At 49.3% G+C, this 21,604-nt stretch overlaps 1 protein-coding gene across 1 annotated transcript in view; it reads left to right on the top strand.

Moving 5' to 3' along the window:
- The window catches only part of pidd1 (p53-induced death domain protein 1), a 37,295-nt gene continuing 15,691 nt past the window's right edge, over positions 1–21,604 (top strand). The window contains exons 1-14 of the mRNA XM_065002930.1: positions 1–153; positions 314–613; positions 1,167–1,580; positions 4,292–4,450; positions 9,972–10,023; positions 10,142–10,343; positions 10,787–10,936; positions 11,511–11,684; positions 13,128–13,275; positions 14,510–14,645; positions 16,029–16,179; positions 16,799–16,922; positions 16,995–17,110; positions 20,877–20,984. Of these exons, the coding sequence (XP_064859002.1) occupies positions 90–153; positions 314–613; positions 1,167–1,580; positions 4,292–4,450; positions 9,972–10,023; positions 10,142–10,343; positions 10,787–10,936; positions 11,511–11,684; positions 13,128–13,275; positions 14,510–14,645; positions 16,029–16,179; positions 16,799–16,922; positions 16,995–17,110; positions 20,877–20,984 (2,298 nt within the window). The 5' untranslated portion in view covers positions 1–89. The remainder of the gene's footprint in view (positions 154–313; positions 614–1,166; positions 1,581–4,291; positions 4,451–9,971; positions 10,024–10,141; positions 10,344–10,786; positions 10,937–11,510; positions 11,685–13,127; positions 13,276–14,509; positions 14,646–16,028; positions 16,180–16,798; positions 16,923–16,994; positions 17,111–20,876; positions 20,985–21,604) is intronic.

Here is a 21,604-nt window from a genome sequence, read left to right as displayed (position 1 = left end):
AAACAAAGAAGAAAGTGGAATTCAAATGAGGACGGAGAAGATGGAGGAAATTAATAAAGGACTGATAGCAGTTACAGACCGAGATAACGATGACGACGACCCTGCCTCCATCCCTCCTGCTCCCTCCATCCCTCCTGCTCCCTCCATCCCCCCTGCTCCCTCCATCTCTCCTGCTCCCTCCATCCCTCCTGCTCCCTCCATCCCTCCTGCTCCCATCTCTCCTGCTCCCTCCATCTCTCCTGCTCCCTCCATCTCTCCTCTCTCCGTCTCCACCCTCTCATCTCCCTCTCCCTCCTTCCTGGCTCCTCTCTCTCCACCCTCTCATCTCCCTCTCCCTCCTTCCTGGCTCCTCTCTCCTCGTTCTCTCCAGTTCCGTCCCTCACCCCTCCCCTTCCCCCGTCAGTAGAGCTGTGTGCAGTGCTCACCGACACTAGACTGACTCTGGATGTATACCAGGGCGGGACTGCTGTGCTACAGCTACTATGGGTGTCTGTCCCTGGGCAGCTGAGGGGCCTGCAGTACCTCCGACTGGGCTCGGAGGACAGGGGGGCGCTAGAGGGAGCCCTGGAGGTCCTACCGCACCTCACACAGCTACGCTCACTGGCTATTAGAGGTACTAGTGCTGAATGCTGATACATTCATTAATGCTGTGTAACGTGCTTGTAAAGTAACATTCAATCGATTATTTAGTAGACAGTGAACATCAGACTCACATTATAGCACATTGTAGAAACACTGCAACGTCATCATACAATGTGTGTCTTTACATGTTAATAATTATGTTGGTATTTTCACACCCTTTTCAATAATTTGTCCCTTGCTCTTGTCTGTCCTCTCCCTCTCTCCTCCTGTCTGTCCTCTCCCTCTCTCCTCCTGTCTGTCCTCTCCCTCTCTCCTCCTGTCTGTCCTCTCCCTCCTCCTGTCTGTCCTCCCTCTCTCCTCCTGTCTGTCCTCTCCCTCTCTCCTCCTGTCTGTCCTCTCCGTCTCTCCTCCTGTCTGTCCTCTCCGTCTCTCCTCCTGTCTGTCCTCTCCGTCTCTCCTCCTGTCTGTCCTCTCCGTCTCTCCTCCTGTCTGTCCTCTCCGTCTCTCCTCCTGTCTGTCCTCTCCCTCTCTCCTCCTGTCTGTCCTCTCTCTCCATGCTTGCTCATCTTCTGACTCCTCCTCAGGACACTGTTTCCATGACGCCCATGGTGACCCCCTCCCCGGCCTTCTCACCTCTCTTCCTCCCTCTCTCTCATCCCTTTCTCTCCTCGTCCACCTGGACCTCTCCTTCAACCTCCTCTCCTCCTTCCCTCCCTGCCTCCTCACCCTCCCCCTCCTCTCCACCCTCCTCCTGGGTCACAACCACCTCACTGATCTCCCTCCCTCCTTCGGTCCTCTCCCTGCCCTCCGCTACCTCTCTCTCCTGGGGAACTGTCTGGCCTCTCTCCCCCCCAGCCTGGGTCAGTTGAAGACACTCCACACCCTGGATGTCTCCTATAACCTCCTGGAGACATTACCTGAGGAGATCGGTGCGCTGGAGGAGCTGGTCAAACTGGAGCTGTCACACAACAGGCTAAAGAGGCTGCCTGAGACCATGGGTAAGGGGAGGAGACTCTAGGGGGAAGATAGGTAACAATGGGTAAGGGGAGGAGACTCTAGGGGGAAGATGGATAACACCTGAGACCATGGGTAACACCTGAGACCTGGGTGGGAAGATAGACAAATGGGAGGGGAAGAAGATAGACAACAATGGGTAAGGGGAGGAGACTCTAGGGGGAAGATAGATAACACCTGAGACCATGGGTAAGGGGAGGAGACTCTAGGGGGAAGATAGACAACATTGGGTAAGGGGTGGAGACTCTAGGGGGAAGATAGATAACACCTGAGACCATGGGTAAGGGGAGGAGACTCTAGGGGGAAGATAGACAACAATGGGTAAGGGGTGGAGACTCTAGGGGGAAGATAGATAACACCTGAGACCATGGGTAAGGGGTGGAGACTCTAGGGGGAAGATAGACAACAATGGGTAAGGGGTGGAGACTCTAGGGGGAAGATAGACAACAATGGGTAAGGGGAGGAGACTCTAGGGGGAAGATAGACAACAATGGGTAAGGGGAGGAGACTCTAGGGGGAAGATAGACAACAATGGGTAAGGGGAGGAGACTAGGTGGAAGATAGGTAACACCTGAGACCATGGGTAAGGGGAGGAGACTCTAGGGGGAAGATAGACAACACCTGAGACCATGGGTAAGGGGAGGAGACTGTAGGGGGAAGATAGATAACACCTGAGACCATGGGTAAGGGGAGGAGACTAGGTGGAAGATAGGTAACACCTGAGACCATGGGTAAGGGGAGGAGACTAGGGGGAAGATAGATAACACCTGAGACCATGGGTAAGGGGAGGAGACTCTAGGTGGAAGATAGATAACACCTGAGACCATGGGTAAGGGGAGGAGACTCTAGGGGGAAGATAGATAACACCTGAGACCATGGGTAAAGGGAGGAGACTCTAGGTGGAAGATAGATAACACCTGAGACCATGGGTAAGGGGAGGAGACTCTAGGGGGAAGATAGACAACAATGGGTAAGGGGTGGAGACTCTAGGGGGAAGATAGATAACACCTGAGACCATGGGTAAGGGGTGGAGACTCTAGGGGGAAGATAGACAACAATGGGTAAGGGGTGGAGACTCTAGGGGGAAGATAGACAACAATGGGTAAGGGGTGGAGACTCTAGGGGGAAGATAGACAACAATGGGTAAGGGGAGGAGACTCTAGGGGGAAGATAGACAACAATGGGTAAGGGGAGGAGACTAGGTGGAAGATAGGTAACACCTGAGACCATGGGTAAGGGAGGAGACTCTAGGGGGAAGATAGACAACACCTGAGACCATGGGTAAGGGAGGAGACTGTAGGGGAAGATAGATAACACCTGAGACCATGGGTAAGGGGAGGAGACTAGGTGGAAGATAGGTAACACCTGAGACCATGGGTAAGGGGAGGAGACTCTAGGGGGAAGATAGATAACACCTGAGACCATGGGTAAGGGGAGGAGACTCTAGGTGGAAGATAGATAACACCTGAGACCATGGGTAAGGGGAGGAGACTCTAGGGGGAAGATAGATAACACCTGAGACCATGGGTAAAGGGAGGAGACTCTAGGTGGAAGATAGATAACACCTGAGACCATGGGTAAGGGGAGGAGACTCTAGGGGGAAGATAGATAACACCTGAGACCATGGGTAAGGGGAGGAGACTCTAGGTGGAAGATAGATAACACCTGAGACCATGGGTAAGGGGAGGAGACTCTAGGTGGAAGATAGATAACACCTGAGACCATGGGTAAGGGGAGGAGACTCTAGGGGAAGATAGATAACACCTGAGACCATGGGTAAGGGGAGGAGACTCTAGGGGGAAGATAGATAACACCTGAGACCATGGGTAAGGGGAGGAGACTCTAGGGGGAAGATAGATAACACCTGAGACCATGGGTAAGGGGAGGAGACTCTAGGGGGAAGATAGATAACACCTGAGACCATGGGTAAGGGGAGGAGACTCTAGGGGGAAGATAGATAACACCTGAGACCATGGGTAAGGGGAGGAGACTCTAGGGGGAAGATAGATAACACCTGAGACCATGGGTAAGGGGAGGAGACTAGGTGGAAGATAGATAACACCTGAGACCATGGGTAAGGGAGGGGAGGAGACTCTAGGGGGACTCTAGGGGAAGATAGATAACACCTGAGACCATGGGTAAGGGGAGGAGACTCTAGGTGGAAGATAGATAACACCTGAGACCATGGGTAAGGGGAGGAGACTCTAGGTGGAAGATAGATAACACCTGAGACCATGGGTAAGGGGAGGAGACTCTAGGTGGAAGATAGATAACACCTGAGACCATGGGTAAGGGGAGGAGACTCTAGGGGGAAGATAGATAACACCTGAGACCATGGGTAAGGGGAGGAGACTAGGTGGAAGATAGATAACAATAAGTTAGGAGACTGGAGAGTTCTTTAAAAAAACAGATTTATCTGACACAGCATTAGCCATTGACATATTTGTTGTGTATGACTATGTTGTAAGCCTAAATATTACTGTGATACTATGGCAATAAAAAAATAAAAGCAAGGGTCAAATGTTAGGAACATTCTCTCCATCTGTCTGTCTACATCACCCCTCTCCTCTCATCTCCTCTTGTTTCCTCTCCTTGTTTCCTCTCATCGCTCTTCTGTCCCCTCTCTTCTGTCCCCTCACTTCTTTCCTCTCCTCTCCTCTCCTCTCGTCTCGTCTCGTCTCCTCTCCTCTCTCAGGCTGTCTCCTGTCTCTCAGGGACCTGGTGATCCACAGTAATGACCTGCGTGTTCTCCCCGTCTGTCTCTGTCTGGACAAACTGGATAAGTTAAAGGTAGACGTAAGGAACAACCCCCTGGGAAGACCCCCTACCCCTCCACCACTACCACCCACACCTGGTGAGTACCACTCTACCCCCTACCCCTCCACCACTACCACCCACACCTGGTGAGTACCACTCTACCCCCTACCCCTCCACCACTACCACCCACACCTGGTGAGTACCACTCTACCCCCTACCCCTCCACCACTACCACCCACACCTGGTGAGTACAAATCTACCCCCTACCCCTCCACCACTATCACCCACACCTGGTGAGTACCACTCTACCCCCTACCCCTCCACCACTACCACCCACACCTGGTGAGTACCAATCTACCCCCTACCCCTCCACCACTACCACCCACACCTGGTGAGTACAAATCTACCCCCTACCACTCCACCACTACCACCTGGTTAGTACCAGTCTACCCCCTCCACCACTACCACCTGGTTAGTACCAGTCTACCCCCTCCACAACTACCACCTGGTTAGTACCACTAACTCTACCCCTCCACCACTACCACCTGGTTAGTACCAGTCTACCCCTCCACCCTCCACAACTACCACCTGGTTAGTACCACTAACTCTACCCCCTCCACCTCTACCACCTGGTTAGTACCACTAACTCTACCCCTCCACCACTAACACCTGGTTAGTATCACTAACTCTACCCCCTCCACCTCTACCACCTGGTTAGTACCACTAACTCTACCCCCTCCACCTCTACCCCTGATTAGTCCCACTAACTCTACCCCTCCACCTCTACCACCTGGTTAGTACCACTAACTCTACCCCTCCACCACTACCACCTGGTTAGTACCAGTCTACCCCTCCACCACTACCACCTGGTTAGTACCAGTCTACCCCCTCCACCTCTACCACCTGGTTAGTACCAGTCTACCCTCTCCACCTCTACCACCTGGTTAGTACCACTAACTCTACCCCTCCACCACTACCACCTGGTTAGTACCAGTCTACCCCCTCCACCTCTACCACCTGGTTAGTACCACTAACTCTACCCCCTCCACCACTAACACCTGGTTAGTACCACTAACTCTACCCCCTCCACCTCTACCACCTGGTTAGTACCACTAACTCTACCCCCTCCACCTCTACCACCTGGGTTAGTACCACTAACTCTACCCCTCCACCTCTACCACCTGGTTAGTACCAGTAACTCTACCCCCTCCACTCTACCACCTGGTTAGTACCACTAACTCTACCCCTCCACCACTACCACCTGGTTAGTACCACTAACTCTACCCCCTCCACCCTACCACCACCCTAACTCTACCCCCTCCACACACCTGGTTAGTATCACTAACTCTACCCCTCCACCTCTACCACCTGGTTAGTACCAGTCTACCCCCTCTACCTCTACCACCTGGTTAGTACCACTAACTCTACCCCTCCACCTCTACCACCTGGTTAGTACCACTAACTCTACCCCTCCACCACTAACACCTGGTTAGTATCACTAACTCTACCCTTTCCACTTCTACCACCTGGTTAGTACCACTAACTCTACCCCTCCACCTCTACCACCTGGTTAGTACCACTAACTCTACCCCCTCCACTTCTACCACCTGGTTAGTACCACTAACTCTACCCCCTCCACCTCTACCACCTGGTTAGTACCACTAACTCTACCCCCTCCACCTCTACCACCTGGTTAGTACCAATAACTCTACCCCCTCCACCTCTACCACCTGGTTAGTACCACTAACTCTACCCCTCCACCTCTACCACCTGGTTAGTACCACTAACTCTACCCCCTCCACCTCTACCACCTGGTTAGTACCACTAACTCTACCCCCTCCACCTCTACCACCTGGTTAGTACCAATAACTCTACCCCCTCCACCTCTACCACCTGGTTAGTACCACTAACTCTACCCCCTCCACCTCTACCACCTGGTTAGTACCACTAACTCTACCCCTCCACCTCTACCACCTGGTTAGTACCAATAACTCTACCCCTCCACCTCTACCACCTGGTTAGTACCAGTCTACTCCCTCCACCACTACCACCTGGTTAGTACCAGTCTACCCCTCCACCACTACCACCCGGTTAGTACCAGTCTACCCCCTCCACCACTACCACCTGGTTAGTACCAGTCTACTCCCTCCACCACTACCACCTGGTTAGTACCAGTCTACCCCCTCCACCTCTACCACCTGGTTAATACCAGTCTACCCCCTCCACCTCTACCACCTCGTTAATACCAGTCTACCCCCTCCACCACTACCACCTGGTTAGTACCAGTCTACCTCCTCCACCACTACCACCTGGTTAGTACCACTAACTCTACCCCCTCCACCTCTACCACCTGGTTAGTACCACTAACTCTACCCCCTCCACCACTACCACCTGGTTAGTACCGCTAACTCTACCCCCTCCACCTCTACCCCTGATTAGTAACACTAACTCTCTACCCCTCCACCACTACCACCTGGTTAGTCCCACTAACTCTACCCCCTCCACCACTACCACCTGGTTAGTACCAGTCTACCCCCTCCACCTCTACCACCTGGTTAGTACCACTAACTCTACCCCTTCACCACTACCACCTGGTTAGTACCAGTCTACCCCCTCCACCTCTACCACCTGGTTAGTACCACTAACTCTACCCCCTCCACCACTACCACCTGGTTAGTACCAGTCTACCCCCTCCACCACTACCACCTGGTTAGTACCAGTCTACCCCTCCACCACTACCACCTGGTTAGTACCACTAACTCTACCCCTCCACCTCTACCACCTGGTTAGTACCAGTCTACCCCTCCACCACTACCACCTGGTTAGTACCAGTCTACCCTCCACCACTACCACCTGGTTAGTACCACTAACTCTACCCCCTCCACCACTACCACCTGGTTAGTACCACTAACTCTACCCCTCCACCTCTACCACCTGGTTAGTACCACTAACTCTACCCCCTCCACCACTACCACCTGGTTAGTACCAGTCTACCCCCTCCACCACTACCACCTGGTTAGTACCACTAACTCTACCCCTCCACCTCTACCACCTGGTTAGTCCCACTAACTCTACCCCCTCCACCTCTACCACCTGGTTAGTACCACTAACTCTACCCCCTCCACCTCTACCACCTGGTTAGTACCACTAACTCTACCCCTCCACCACTACCACCTGGCTAGTACCACTAACTCTACCCCTTCCACCACTACCACCTGGTTAGTACCAGTCTACCCCCTCCACCACTAACACCTGGTTAGTACCACTAACTCTACCCCCTCCACCTCTACCACCTGACTAGTACCACTAACTATATCCCCTCCACCACTACCACCTGGTTAGTACCACTAACTCTACCCCCTCCACCACCTGGTTAGTACCACTAACTCTACCCCTCCACCACTACCACCTGGTTAGTACCAGTCTACCCCCTCCACCACTACCACCTGGTTAGTACCAGTCTACCCCCTCCACCTCTACCACCTGGTTAGTACCACTAACTCTACCCCCTCCACCTCTACCACCTGGTTAGTACCAGTCTACCCTCCACCTCTACCACCTGGCTAGTACCACTAACTCTACCCCCTCCACCTCTACCACCTGGTTAGTACCACTAACTCTACCCCCTCCACCACTACCACCTGGTTAGTACCAGTCTACCCCCCTCCACCACTACCACCTGGTTAGTACCACTAACTCTACCCCTCCACCACTACCACCTGGTTAGTACCAGTCTACCTCCACCACTACCACCTGGTTAGTACCAGTCTACCCCCTCCACCACTACCACCTGGTTAGTACCACTCTACCCCCTCCACCACTACCACCTGGTTAGTACCACTAACTCTACCCCCTCCACCACTACCACCTGGTTAGTACCAGTCTACCCCCTCCACCACTACCACCTGGTTAGTACCAGTCTACCCCCTCCACCACTACCACCTGGTTAGTACCACTAACTCTACCCCCTCCACCACTACCACCTGGTTAGTACCACTAACTCTACCCCTCCACCACTACCACCTGGTTAGTACCAGTCTACCCCCTCCACCACTACCACCTGGTTAGTACCAGTCTACCCCCTCCACCACTACCACCTGGTTAGTACCACTAACTCTACCCCTCCACCACTACCACCTGGTTAGTACCACTAACTCTACCCCTCCACCACTACCACCTGGTTAGTACCAGTCTACCCCCTCCACCACTACCACCTGGTTAGTACCAGTCTACCCCCTCCACCACTACCACCTGGTTAGTACCACTAACTCTACCCCTCCACCACTACCACCTGGTTAGTACCAGTCTACCCCCTCCACCACTACCACCTGGTTAGTACCAGTCTACCCCTCCACCACTACCACCTGGTTAGTACCAGTCTACCCCCTCCACCACTACCACCTGGTTAGTACCAGTCTACCCCCTCCACCACTACCACCTGGTTAGTACCAGTCTACCCCCTCCACCACTACCACCTGGTTAGTACCACTAACTCTACCCCCTCCACCACTACCACCTGGTTAGTACCAGTCTACCCCCTCCACCACTACCACCTGGTTAGTACCAGTCTACCCCCTCCACCACTACCACCTGGTTAGTACCAGTCTACCCCCTCCACCACTACCACCTGGTTAGTACCAGTCTACCCCCTCCACCACTACCACCTGGTTAGTACCAGTCTACCCCCTCCACCACTACCACCTGGTTAGTACCAGTCTACCCCCTCTACCACTACCACCTGGTTAGTACCACTAACTCTACCCCTCCACCACTACCACCTGGTTAGTACCAGTCTACCCCCTCCACCACTACCACCTGGTTAGTACCACTAACTCTACCCCCTCCACCACTACCACCTGGTTAGTACCAGTCTACCCCCTCCACCACTACCACCTGGTTAGTACCAGTCTACCCCTCCACCACTACCACCTGGTTAGTACCAGTCTACCCCCTCCACCACTACCACCTGGTTAGTACCAGTCTACCCCCTCCACCTCTACCACCTGGTTAGTACCACTAACTCTACCCCCTCCACCACTACCACCTGGTTAGTACCAGTCTACCCCCTCCACCACTACCACCTGGTTAGTACCAGTCTACCCCCTCCACCACTACCACCTGGTTAGTACCACTAACTCTACCCCCTCCACCACTACCACCTGGTTAGTACCACTAACTCTACCCCCTCCACCACTACCACCTGGTTAGTACCACTAACTCTACCCCTCCACCTCTACCACCTGGTTAGTACCACTAACTCTACCCCTCCACCACTACCACCTGGTTAGTACCACTAACTCTACCCCCTCCACCACTACCACCTGGTTAGTACCACTAACTCTACCCCCTCCACCTCTACCACCTGGTTAGTACCACTAACTCTACCCCCCTCCACCACTACCACCTGGTTAGTACCAGTCTACCCCCTCCACCACTACCACCTGGTTAGTACCAGTCTACCCCCTCCACCACTACCACCTGGTTAGTACCAGTCTACCCCCTCCACCACTACCACCCAGTCCTGGTGAAGGAAGGTCTAAGTGACGGTGTTGACTATTTGCAGTGTGATCCTAGTTTTGTAAATCGTTCCTTAATTTATCGTCCTCTGTCCTCCTCAGGCCAGGTGGAAACACGCATTCCAGAGTTACACCTTGGACCGAATCGACACAGGTACCTACACAGTGTTACTTTGACTTGATGCTGATCTCAGATATCGACACAGTTGTTTCCTTGTGTAGTTGTCAGTTAAAGCTAGGTGTTGTTGTTATTGTTCTTCCTCTCCCGCCAGGTTCTGTGTGTCGTCTGCTGGTTGTCATGTGTTCCTCCCAGGGGGAGCGGAGCTACTGTTTCCCTCGGGTTGCCTAGCGACGACCACCACGCTGCAGTGGGCGGAGCGTAGGCCAGACAGGAAATGGGTGTGGCTAGAGGAGCATGACTTCCTGCTGAGTCGACCACTGGAACTCCTCCCACACGGGATCTCCTTTTTAAAGGTATTCTGGAAACGGTCTTTTTCATTGTGTATCTACGAGCTTCTCTCATTGGTCTCTTCAACTCTGATACTCATCTTCTTTCTGAACATATTCCTCCCCTCCTCTCCTCCTCCTCTCTTCCCCCTCTTCTCCCCTCCACTCCTCTCTGGTCCTCCCATTCTCCTCTCCTCCCTTCTCCTCTCCTCTTCTCCTCTCTTCTCCCCTCCACTCCTCCTCTCTTCTCCCCTCCACTCCTCCTCTCTTCTCCCCTCCTCCTCTCTTCTCCCCTCCTTCTCTCTTCTCCCCTCCTCCTCTCTTCTCCCCTCCTCTCCTCTCCTCTCCTCTCTTCTCCCCTCCTCCTCTCTTCTACCCTCCACTCCTCCTCTCCTCTCTTCTCCTCTCTTCTCCTCTCTTCTCCTCTCTCTCCTCTCCTCTCCTCTCCTCTCCTCTCCTCTCCTCTCCAGCCAGTGGAGGTGTGTGTACCGTACCACCGGTCCAGGAAAGGGGAGGTGGTTGTGAGGAGGTTTGATGGACAGCAGTGGAGTACACTATCCACTGAGACCAGAAGGGGCAGTATAGGACACAGCAGTCACCCCGGAGGCCGACCTGCCAGGGTAGTGTACAGAACACAACACTGCTTTATAATATGGCATGCAAGAAAATATAACCAACCTCCTTGGCCCAGTCCTGAATCAACCCCCTAGACCCAACATCCTGTTCACTTCTGGAGATATGAGATTTGGAGAGAGAGAGAGATCTGTGTTTGAATGTTGCTGTCTGCTGTGCTGGGTTGATGTTTTAGCTATATTATATCAACCAGACAAACCCTGTCCGATCTCCAGAAGTGCATACAGTGTACGGTTGAGATTCTGATTTGTACAGCAGACAAATATCTCCCTTGTCTGTCTGTCTGTCTGTCTGTCTGTCTGTCTGTCTCTTTCTGTCTGTCTGTCTTTCTCTTTCTGTCTGTCTGTCTTTCTCTTTCTGTCTGTCTGTCTTTCTCTTTCTGTCTGTCTGTCTTTCTCTTTCTGTCTGTCTGTCTTTCTCTTTCTGTCTCTTTCTCTCTGTCTGTCTCTCTCTGTCTGTCTGTCTGTCTGGTTGTCTCTGTCTGTGTAAGAATTTATTCTTAATTGACTTTCCTATTTAAAAAAATTAAATTTAAATCAAATAACAAGTTTGTCCCCATAGCTGGCCTGCGTCTCCGTGAGACAGTTCTCCTGGTTTGTGGCAGTGGGTCGTCCAGTCAGGGACAGTTGCTCTGTGACACCAGAGGGGGCGCTGTTGGTGTCACGTTCAGACGCAGGCATCAAACTGACCTTCCCCCCGGACTGCACTGTTCAGACCCGCACCATCACTCTACAGGTACAGTCCGGTATTCACCATCACTCTACAGGTACAGTCCGGTATTCACCATCACTCTACAGGTACAGTCCGGTATTCACCATCACTCTACAGGTACAGTCCGGTATTCACCATCACTCTACAGGTACAGTCCGGTATTCACCATCACTCTACAGGTACAGTCCGGTATTCACCATCACTCTACAGGTACAGTCTGGTATTCACCATCACTCTACAGGTACAGTCCGGTATTCACCATCACTCTACAGGTACAGTCCGGTATTCACCATCACTCTACAGGTACAGTCTGGTATTCACCATCACTCTACAGGTACAGTCTGGTATTCACCATCACTCTACAGGTACAGTCCGGTATTCACCATCACTCTACAGGTACAGTCTGGTATTCACCATCACTCTACAGGTACAGTCCGGTATTCACCATCACTCTACAGGTACAGTCCGGTATTCACCATCACTCTACAGGTACAGTCTGGTATTCACCATCACTCTACAGGTACAGTCCGGTATTCACCATCACTCTACAGGTACAGTCCGGTATTCACCATCACTCTACAGGTACAGTCTGGTATTCACCATCACTCTACAGGTACAGTCTGGTATTCACCATCACTCTACAGGTACAGTCCGGTATTCACCATCACTCTACAGGTACAGTCCGGTATTCACCATCACTCAGGTACAGGTACAGTATGGTATTCACCATCACTCTACAGGTACAGTCCGGTATTCACCATCACTCTACAGGTACAGTCCGGTATTCACCATCACTCTACAGGTACAGTCTGGTATTCACCATCACTCTACAGGTACAGTCTGGTATTCACCATCACTCTACAGGTACAGTCCGGTATTCACCATCACTCTACAGGTACAGTCTGGTATTCACCATCACTCTACAGGTACAGTCTGGTATTCACCATCACTCTACAGGTACAGTCTGGTATTCACCATCACTCTACAGGTACAGTCTGGTATTCACCATCACTCTACAGGTACAGTCTGGTATTCACCATCACTCTACAGGTACAGTCTGGTATTCACCATCACTCTACAGGTACAGTCCGGTATTCACCATCACTCTACAGGTACAGTCCGGTATTCACCATCACTCTACAGGTACAGTCCGGTATTCACCATCACTCTACACGTACAGTCTGGTATTCACCATCACTCTACAGGTACAGTCTGGTATTCACCATCACTCTACAGGTACAGTCCGGTATTCACCATCACTCTACAGGTACAGTCTGGTATTCACCATCACTCTACAGGTACAGTCTGGTATTCACCAGAGACTGGTTCTTCAAGAGAGCATTGTTTGTTAAAACAATAAACCAATACTAGCTAGTATCCTCTTTATTTTGTGACGTGTTTTCCTGCTAATCTCCTCAGCAGTGGGTAATGTAGATCCAATCCCTGCTCACTCCCCTGTTTCTACAGGTGCTACAGGTGTCTGTCACTGAGGTCCAGACGTTGTTTGGAGACCCTCAGGCCAGAGTCAGTCCCCTCCTCTGTCTCTTTCAAGACCCCAGCATCCAATTCCTCCAGCCAATCAAGGTGCAGGTCCCGCTGCCAACTGGACTCGCTGGTAGGTCTACCGGGTCCTGTTTGAAAACTGTTCAATGTTTCCACTTCTTTCCTCTCCACTTCAGATCCGACATGATTGGATAGGTGTTAGCAGAATGGTTACTCCGCTTGGCTTTCAACCCTTCTAGATGTTTTTGATGAGAAATTACTTCAAGTAGACCCGTCTCCATGGAGACCCCAGCTCTACCTGCATTCATTTAACCATGTTGTTGTTGATGTCCCAGGTCATACAGTAGACATGTCCTGTCTCCATGGAGACCCCAGCTCTACCTGCATTCATTTAACCATGTTGTTGTTGTTGATGTCGCAGGTCATACAGTAGACCTGTCCTGTCTCCATGGAGACCCCAGCTCTACCTGCATTCATTTAACCATGTTGTTGATGTCGCAGGTCATACAGTAGACATGTCCTGTCTCCATGGAGACCCCAGCTCTACCTGCATTCATTTAACCATGTTGTTGTTGTTGTTCATGTCCCAGGTCATACAGTAGACCTGCACGGTCTCCATGGAGACCCCAGCTCTACCTACATTCATTTAACCATGTTGTTGTTGTTGTTCATGTCCCAGGTCATACAGTAGACTTGTCCTGTCTCCATGGAGACCCCAGCTCTACCTACATTAATTTAACCATGTTGTTGTTGATGTCCCAGGTCATACAGTAGACATGTCCTGTCTCCATGGAGACCCCAGCTCTACCTACATTAATTTAACCATGTTGTTGTTGATGTCCCAGGTCATACAGTAGACCTGTCCTGTCTCCATGGAGACCCCAGCTCTACCTACATTCATTTAACCATGTTGTTGTTGTTGATGTCGCAGGTCATACAGTAGACCAGTCCTGTCTCCATGGAGACCCCAGCTCTACCTGCATTCATTTAACCATGTTGTTGTTGATGTCCCAGGTCATACAGTAGACCTGTCCTGTCTCCATGGAGACCCCAGCTCTACCTACATTAATTTAACCATGTTGTTGTTGATGTTCCAGGTCATACAGTAGACTTGTCCTGTCTCCATGGAGGCCCCAGCTCTACCTGCATTCATTTAACCATGTTGTTGTCGTTGTTGATGTCCCAGGTCATACAGTAGACCTGTCCTGTCTCCATGGAGACCCCAGCTCTACCTACATTAATTTAACCATGTTGATGTTCCAGGTCATACAGTAGACCTGTCCTGTCTCCATGGAGACCCCAGCTCTACCTGCATTCATTTAACCATGTTGTTGATGATGTTCCAGGTCATACAGTAGACCTGTCCTGTCTCCACCTGCTTCATGGAGACCCCAGCGCCCACACCTGGACAGACATAACCTCACAGGTGTCCCTGTACGTCACACAGCTCTACGCCATCTTCTACATCACTCACTTCTCCTGGTGAGGTCCTGTTATTCCAGACTACATGAACACACAGCTTTACAGTAGGAATGTCCTGTTATTCCAGACTACATGAACACACAGCTTTACAGTAATCAATCAATCAAATGTATTTATATAGCCCTTCGTACATCAGATGATATCTCAAAGTGCTGTACAGAAACCCAGCCTAAAACCCCAAACAGCAAGCAATGCAGGTGTAGAAGCACGGTGGCTAGGAAAAACTCCCTAGAAAGGCCAGAACATAGGAAGAAACCTAGAGGAACCAGGCTATGAGGGGTGGGCCAGTCCTCTTCTGGCTGTGCCGCGTGGAAATTATAACAGAACATGTCCAGTAGGAGTGGCTAATTAGGACTCAAGAGGGGTGTAGGCAGCGCTTTAACTCACATGAGACGAGGTGCAGCCCCCCCAAAAATCTTTCTTGAACAATCAAGTGAAGATTCTTCTAACACACCGCTCGCTTCTCAAAATACATTTACACGTAGCCGTGGTCACTCGGTCATTACACCCACACCGCTCGAGCAGGTACGAAGGTATTTTTCAGGTAAAATAACAAATCAAATCAAAGTTATTTATAAATCCCTTCGTACATCAGCTGATATCTCAAAGTGCTGTTCAGAAACCCAGCCTAAAACCCCAAACAGCAAGCAATGCAGGTGTAGAAGCACGGTGGCTAGGAAAAACTCCCTGGAAAGGTCAGAACCTAGGAAGAAACCTAGAGAGGAACCAGGCTATGAGGGGTGGCCAGTCCTCTTCTGGCTGTGCCGAGTGGAGATTATAACAGAACATGGCCAAGATGTTCAAATGTTCATAAATGACCAGCATGGTAAAATAATAATAATCACAGGCAGAACAGTTGAAACTGTAAACAACCCAACGTTTATATCCTAGGACAAGCTAGCAACAGCAAGCTAGCTAAATAGGACACATTAGCTAGCAACAGCAAGCTAGCTAAATAGGACACATTAGCTAGAAACAGCAAGCTAGCTAAATAGGACACATTAGCTAGAAACAGCAAGCTAGCTAAATAGGACACATTAGCTAGAAACAGCAAGCTAGCTAGCTAAATTGTAATAAATGTTTAATGCTTTTCGACTTGTCCCCAAATTAATATAATTGGTTCAAAGTTTGTTTAGATATTTCAACCTGTGTGTCGTGATCGCATTTCGTGTGGGGGGGACAAAATCAATTTGCGTTGGCCCTCGTCCGGTCTGGTCATAGTGTTAGAGTATGGTCTTCTCACATTGGTCCTTGAGGCTGACGTTGTTAAAGTTAATATCGTTCATCTATCCTGGGTAGTGGCTGTGGTCCGTACGGTGTTACCGGAGCCTGAATCAGGTTCTATTGGCTACGTCTGTTAATAGTTTGTGTATATTATTCCAGGTACTGGCTGTGGTACACTACCCAGCGCTGTGTTAGCGGGGTGGTCCGTAGGGTTTACCAGAGACTGAAGCAGTTTCAGGTCCAGTTCCTGGTGCTACAGAGGAGAACAGACCCCAAACAGGTTCTGCTACAGTGCCTGCCTGCTGACAAGGTGGGTCCAGTCAATCAATCAGTCACTCAAGCCATCCATCCATTTATTGATCTTCAGTCTGAAATGTATGATTTGTATAGTAAGAGTTGGTGTTGGAGAAGCGAACCAACCCCAAACAGGTTCTGCTACAGTGCCGGCCATGCCAACAAGGTGGGTCGGTGGATATAGGATAAGAGACCAAGGACAGTCAGTGTTACAGCAGCATCACTTCCTGAGACCAAGGACAGTCAGTGTTACAGCAGCATCACTTCGTGAGACCAAGGGCAGTCAGTGTTACAGCAGCATCACTTCCTGAGACCAAGGACAGTCAGTGTTACAGCAGCATCACTTCCTGAGACCAAGGACAGACAGTGTTACAGCAGCATCACTTCCTGAGACCAAGGACAGTCAGTGGCTGTATCACATGCATAGTACATCAGACTTTCCACTGCAAGTTTTAGAAGTGCAGGAATGTTAGAAGACCCACCGTGTGTTGATGTCATAATGTGTGTTGATGTCATAATGTGTGTAGATGTCATAATGTGTGTAGATGTCATAACGTGTGTTCATGTCATAATGTGTGTTGATGTCATAATGTGTACAGTAAATATCTGATGTGCCCTATGACAATGTTTAACAGGTGGACAACAGAGTACAGTCTCTGTCAGAGCAGTACGATGGCCCACAACCCTCAGACCTCTGTGACCTGTTGGAGGGAGAGCAGTTCTTCGCTGGCTTCGAGAGGGGCCTAGACGTCAGCGCAGGTACATTTGGGAAATGATACAATTTGAACGACATCTTCCCGGTGAAACACTACTACGTCCTCTCTCTTTCAGATAGACCAGACTGTGCGGAAGGGAGACTGTCGTTTGTGTTCTACTCTCGGTTGAAGAATCTCAAAGAGGTGTACGTCTGTCCAACACAGAAGCAGGAGGGGTCAATCAGGGGCCAGGTGAGAGACTAGTGACCTCTGACAGAGAGAGGGTGTACAGTACATAGACATTTTTATGAACTATTATTACATTATTCATAAAGAGCTTTATTAGGTAAGGGATAAAGACCAACATTTTGTACATTACCTTGGAAAATAATGGAGGACGCAGTTCATTAGTTCCAGGATAATGTACAGAACAGGTGTTTATCCCGCTCACACCACAGTTGCCAAAGTAAACAATACTCAAGCACACATTTGCAGGTAGAAATAACACGTTTTCATTGGTAGAATAAACACGTTTTCATTGGTAGAATAAACACATTTTCATTGGTAGAATAAACACGTTTTCATTGGTAGAAATAACACGTTTTCATTGGTAGAATTAACACGTTTTCATTGGTAGAAATAACACGTTTTCATTGGTAGAAATGACACGTTTTCATTGGTAGAAATGACAGGTTTTTATTGGTAGAAATAACACGTTTTCATTGGTAGAATAAACACGTTTTCATTGGTAGAATTAACACGTTTTCATTGGTAGAATTAACACGTTTTCATTGGTAGAATTAACACGTTTTCATTGGTAGAATTAACACGTTTTCATTGGTATTTTCAGTTTAATAAGTCAATTCCTACTTTTTCATCCTCCCACCAAGCCTGGTTGTTAGTTCTATTGGTGAGGCTGACTAATCCATTGTAGAGGCCTGTCTCAGTGGACTAATCCATTGTAGAGGCCTGTCTGAGTGGACTAATCCATTATAGAGGTCTGTCTCAGTGGACTAATCCATTATAGAGGTCTGTCTCAGTGGACTAATCCATTATAGAGGCCTGTCTCAGTGGACTAATCCATTATAGAGGCCTGTCTCAGTGGACTAATCCATTATAGAGGCCTGTCTCAGTGGACTAATCCATTGTGGAGACCTGTCTCTGTGGACTAATCCATTATAGAGGTCTGTCTCAGTGGACTAATCCATTATAGAGGTCTGTCTCAGTGGACTAATCCATTATAGAGGTCTGTCTCAGTGGACTAATCCATTATAGAGGTCTGTCTCAGTGGACTAATCCATTATAGAGGTCTGTCTCAGTGGACTAATCCATTGTAGAGGCCTGTCTCAGTGGACTAATCCATTGTAGAGGCCTGTCTCAGTGGACTAATCCATTGTAGAGGCCTGTCTCAGTGGACTAATCCATTGTAGAGTTCTGTCTCCGTGGACTAATCCATTGGGAAGGCCTGTCTGAGTGGACAGACGTACACCTCTTTGTCTGAGTAGTCCTGCTACATTATAAATGTAGGCCTGTAAATGTAGGCCTGTAAAGTAGAACATGTAATCTACTACATTATAAATGTAGAACATAAATGTAGGCCTATAAATGTAGGCATACCACGTTGTAAATGTAGAACAATAAATGTAGGCTAATAAATGTAGTCCTATAAATGTAGGACTATTAATGTAGGCTAATAAATGTAGTCCTATAAATGTAGGCTAATAAATGTAGGACTATTAATGTAGGCTAATAAATGTAGGACTATTAATGTAGGCTAATAAATGTAGGACTATTAATGTAGGCTAATAAATGTAGGACTATTAATGTAGGCTAATAAATGTAGGACTATTAATGTAGGCTAATAAATGTAGGTTTGTAAATGTAGTCCTACATTATAAATGTAGGCCTGTAAATGTAGGCCTACTGCATTATAAATGTAGGCCTGTAAATGTAGGCCTATAAATGTAGAACATGTAATCTACTACATTATAAATGTAGAACAATAAATGTAGGCCAATAAATGTATGCCTATAAATGTAGGCTAATATATGTATGCTAATACAGTGGGGCAAAAAAGTATTTAGTCAGCCACCAATTGTGCAAGTTCTCCCACTTAAAAAGATGAGAGAGGCCAGTAATTTTGCATTTCAAATATTTTATTTATTTGTATTTATTTTGCCAGGTAAGTTGACTGAGAACACTTCTCATTTACAGCAACGACCTGGGGAATAGTTACAGGGGAGAGGAGGGGGATGAATGAGCCAATTGTAAGCTGGGGATGATTAGGTGACCGTGATGTTATAAGGGCCAGATTGGGAATTTAGCCAGGACACCGGGGTTAACGCCCCTACTCTTACGATAAGTGCCATGGGATCTTTATAGACCATAGAGAGTCAGGATACCCGTTTAACATCCTATCTGAAAGACAGCACCCTACACAGGGCAATGTCCCCAATCACTGCCCTGGGGCATTGGGACGTTGTTTTACACCAGAGGAAAAAGTGCCTCCTACTGGCCCTTCAACATCACTTCCAGCAGCATCTGGTTTCCCATCCAGGGACCGACCAGGACCAACCCTGCTTAGCTTCAGAAGCAAGCCAGCAGCATCTGGTCTCCCATCCAGGGACCGACCAGGACCAATCCTGCTTAGCTTCAGAAGCAAGCCAGCAGCATCTGGTCTCCCATCCAGGGACCGACCAGGACCAACCCTGCTTAGCTTCAGAAGCAAGCCAGCAGCATCTGGTCTCCCATCCAGGGACCGACCAGGACCAACCCTGCTTAGCTTCAGAAGCAAGCCAGCAGCATCTGGTCTCCCATCCAGGGACCGACCAGGACCAACCCTGCTTAGCTTCAGAAGCAAGCCAGCAGCATCTGGTCTCCCATCCAGGGACCGACCAGGACCAACCCTGCTTACCTTCAGAAGCAAGCCAGCAGCATCTGGTCTCCCATCCAGGGACTGACCAGGACCAACCCTGCTTAGCTTCAGAAGCAAGCCAGCAGCATCTGGTCTCCCATCCAGGGACCGACCAGGACCAATCCTGCTTAGCTTCAGAAGCAACCCAGCAGCATCTGGTCTCCCATCCAGGGACCGACCAGGACCAACCCTGCTTACCTTCAGAAGCAAGCCAGCAGCATCTGGTCTCCCATCCAGGGACCGACCAGGACCAATCCTGTTTAGCTTCAGAAGCAAGCCAGCAGCATCTGGTCTCCCATCCAGGGACCGACCAGGACCAACCCTGCTTACCTTCAGAAGCAAGCCAGCAGCATCTGGTCTCCCATCCAGGGACCGACCAGGACCAACCCTGCTTACCTTCAGAAGCAAGCCAGCAGCATCTGGTCTCCCATCCAGGGACCGACCAGGACCAACCCTGTTTACCTTCAGAAGCAAGCCAGCAGCATCTGGTCTCCCATCCAGGGACCGACCAGGACCAACCCTGCTTACCTTCAGAAGCAAGCCAGCAGTGGGATGTGGGATGCTGCTGGCAAATATGATGGAACAAAAACAAAAGAATTGAAAACCCAGGTTCTTTTTGTTTGTATTTATCTTTTATCAGATCTAATGTGTTATATTCTCCTACATTCATTTCACATTTTCCACAAAACTTCAAAGTGTTTCCTTTCAAGTGGTATCACGACTATGCAAACCCTTGCTTCAGGTCCTGAGCTACAGGCAGTTAGATTTGGTCATTTTAGGCCAGCAAAAAGGGTCCGATCCTTATAAGGATAAAGGATAAAGGTAGAGGATAAAAAACCTATGTTTTATTATTTGGGGCGGCAGGGTAGCCTAGTGGTTGGAGCGTTGGGCCAGTAACCAAAAGCTTGCTGAAGCTTGCCCCGAGCTGACAAGGTAAAAATCTGTCGTTCTGCCCCTGAACAAGGCAGTTAACCCACTGTTCCTCGGTAGGCCAGCATTGTAAATAAAAATTTGTTCTTAACTGACTTGCCTAGTTAAATAAAGGTTAAACAAATCAAATATAATTGAAAGACTATTCTATCTGAAGTTCTCTCTCCTCTCCAGGTGTCTTTCTATCGAGGGGAGGTTCCCAGTGACATACCACAGGAAGTGGCCAGGAAAAGGAAAGGACACGACAGCCAATGGCTGGCCACCTTACCACTCAGACTTCCTGTAAGTGAGAACAGAGCATGAGCTCAGTCAGAGACACCCTTCTCTAGCCTGTTCCCAGATCTGTTTGTGCTGTACAGATGTAGGCTCATAATTTGAGCCAGTTTCCTACAGCAGGAAAATAATTCCTGTAGCAACAGGAAATGTGAATTATTAAGTGGGTTATAATTAATGAAGAACAAGAAGGCCCGCACACTCTTTAAGATCCCAGTTCACCGCGTTACGTACTATTCTTTATAATCCCAGCACCTATGTTTTTAATGATGTGTGTGTATAACCACAAACTTTTCTATAGATTATAATTAATGGCCATTTTTGTAGGGATTGATAAGGAAAATCAAGTCTGAAATTCAAGTTAGAAATCACAAATCTTCAGAAGCCTTTTTAAACCTCAAATACACTACACATTTAAAAATGTCCTGAATTGCAGAAAAGTTATCCTGCAACAGGGTGATCAAATTAAGATCCTACATCTGTATAGCCAACTTCTATGTTTGGCCTGGCATGACAATGACCCTAGGAGTTGGCTATTCAGCACGAACAGATATGAGATCACACAAACTGCTTGTGAAGTCTTTATTTTCCTAAGCATCAGGACAAGCATCAGGACTCGCATGAACATC

The sequence above is a fragment of the Oncorhynchus nerka genome, linkage group LG17 (genome assembly GCF_034236695.1).
Source record: "Oncorhynchus nerka isolate Pitt River linkage group LG17, Oner_Uvic_2.0, whole genome shotgun sequence".
Classification (NCBI taxonomy): domain Eukaryota; kingdom Metazoa; phylum Chordata; class Actinopteri; order Salmoniformes; family Salmonidae; genus Oncorhynchus; species Oncorhynchus nerka.
The sequence above is the reverse complement of the archived record's forward strand: the minus strand, read 5'-3'. Positions and strand labels throughout refer to the sequence as shown.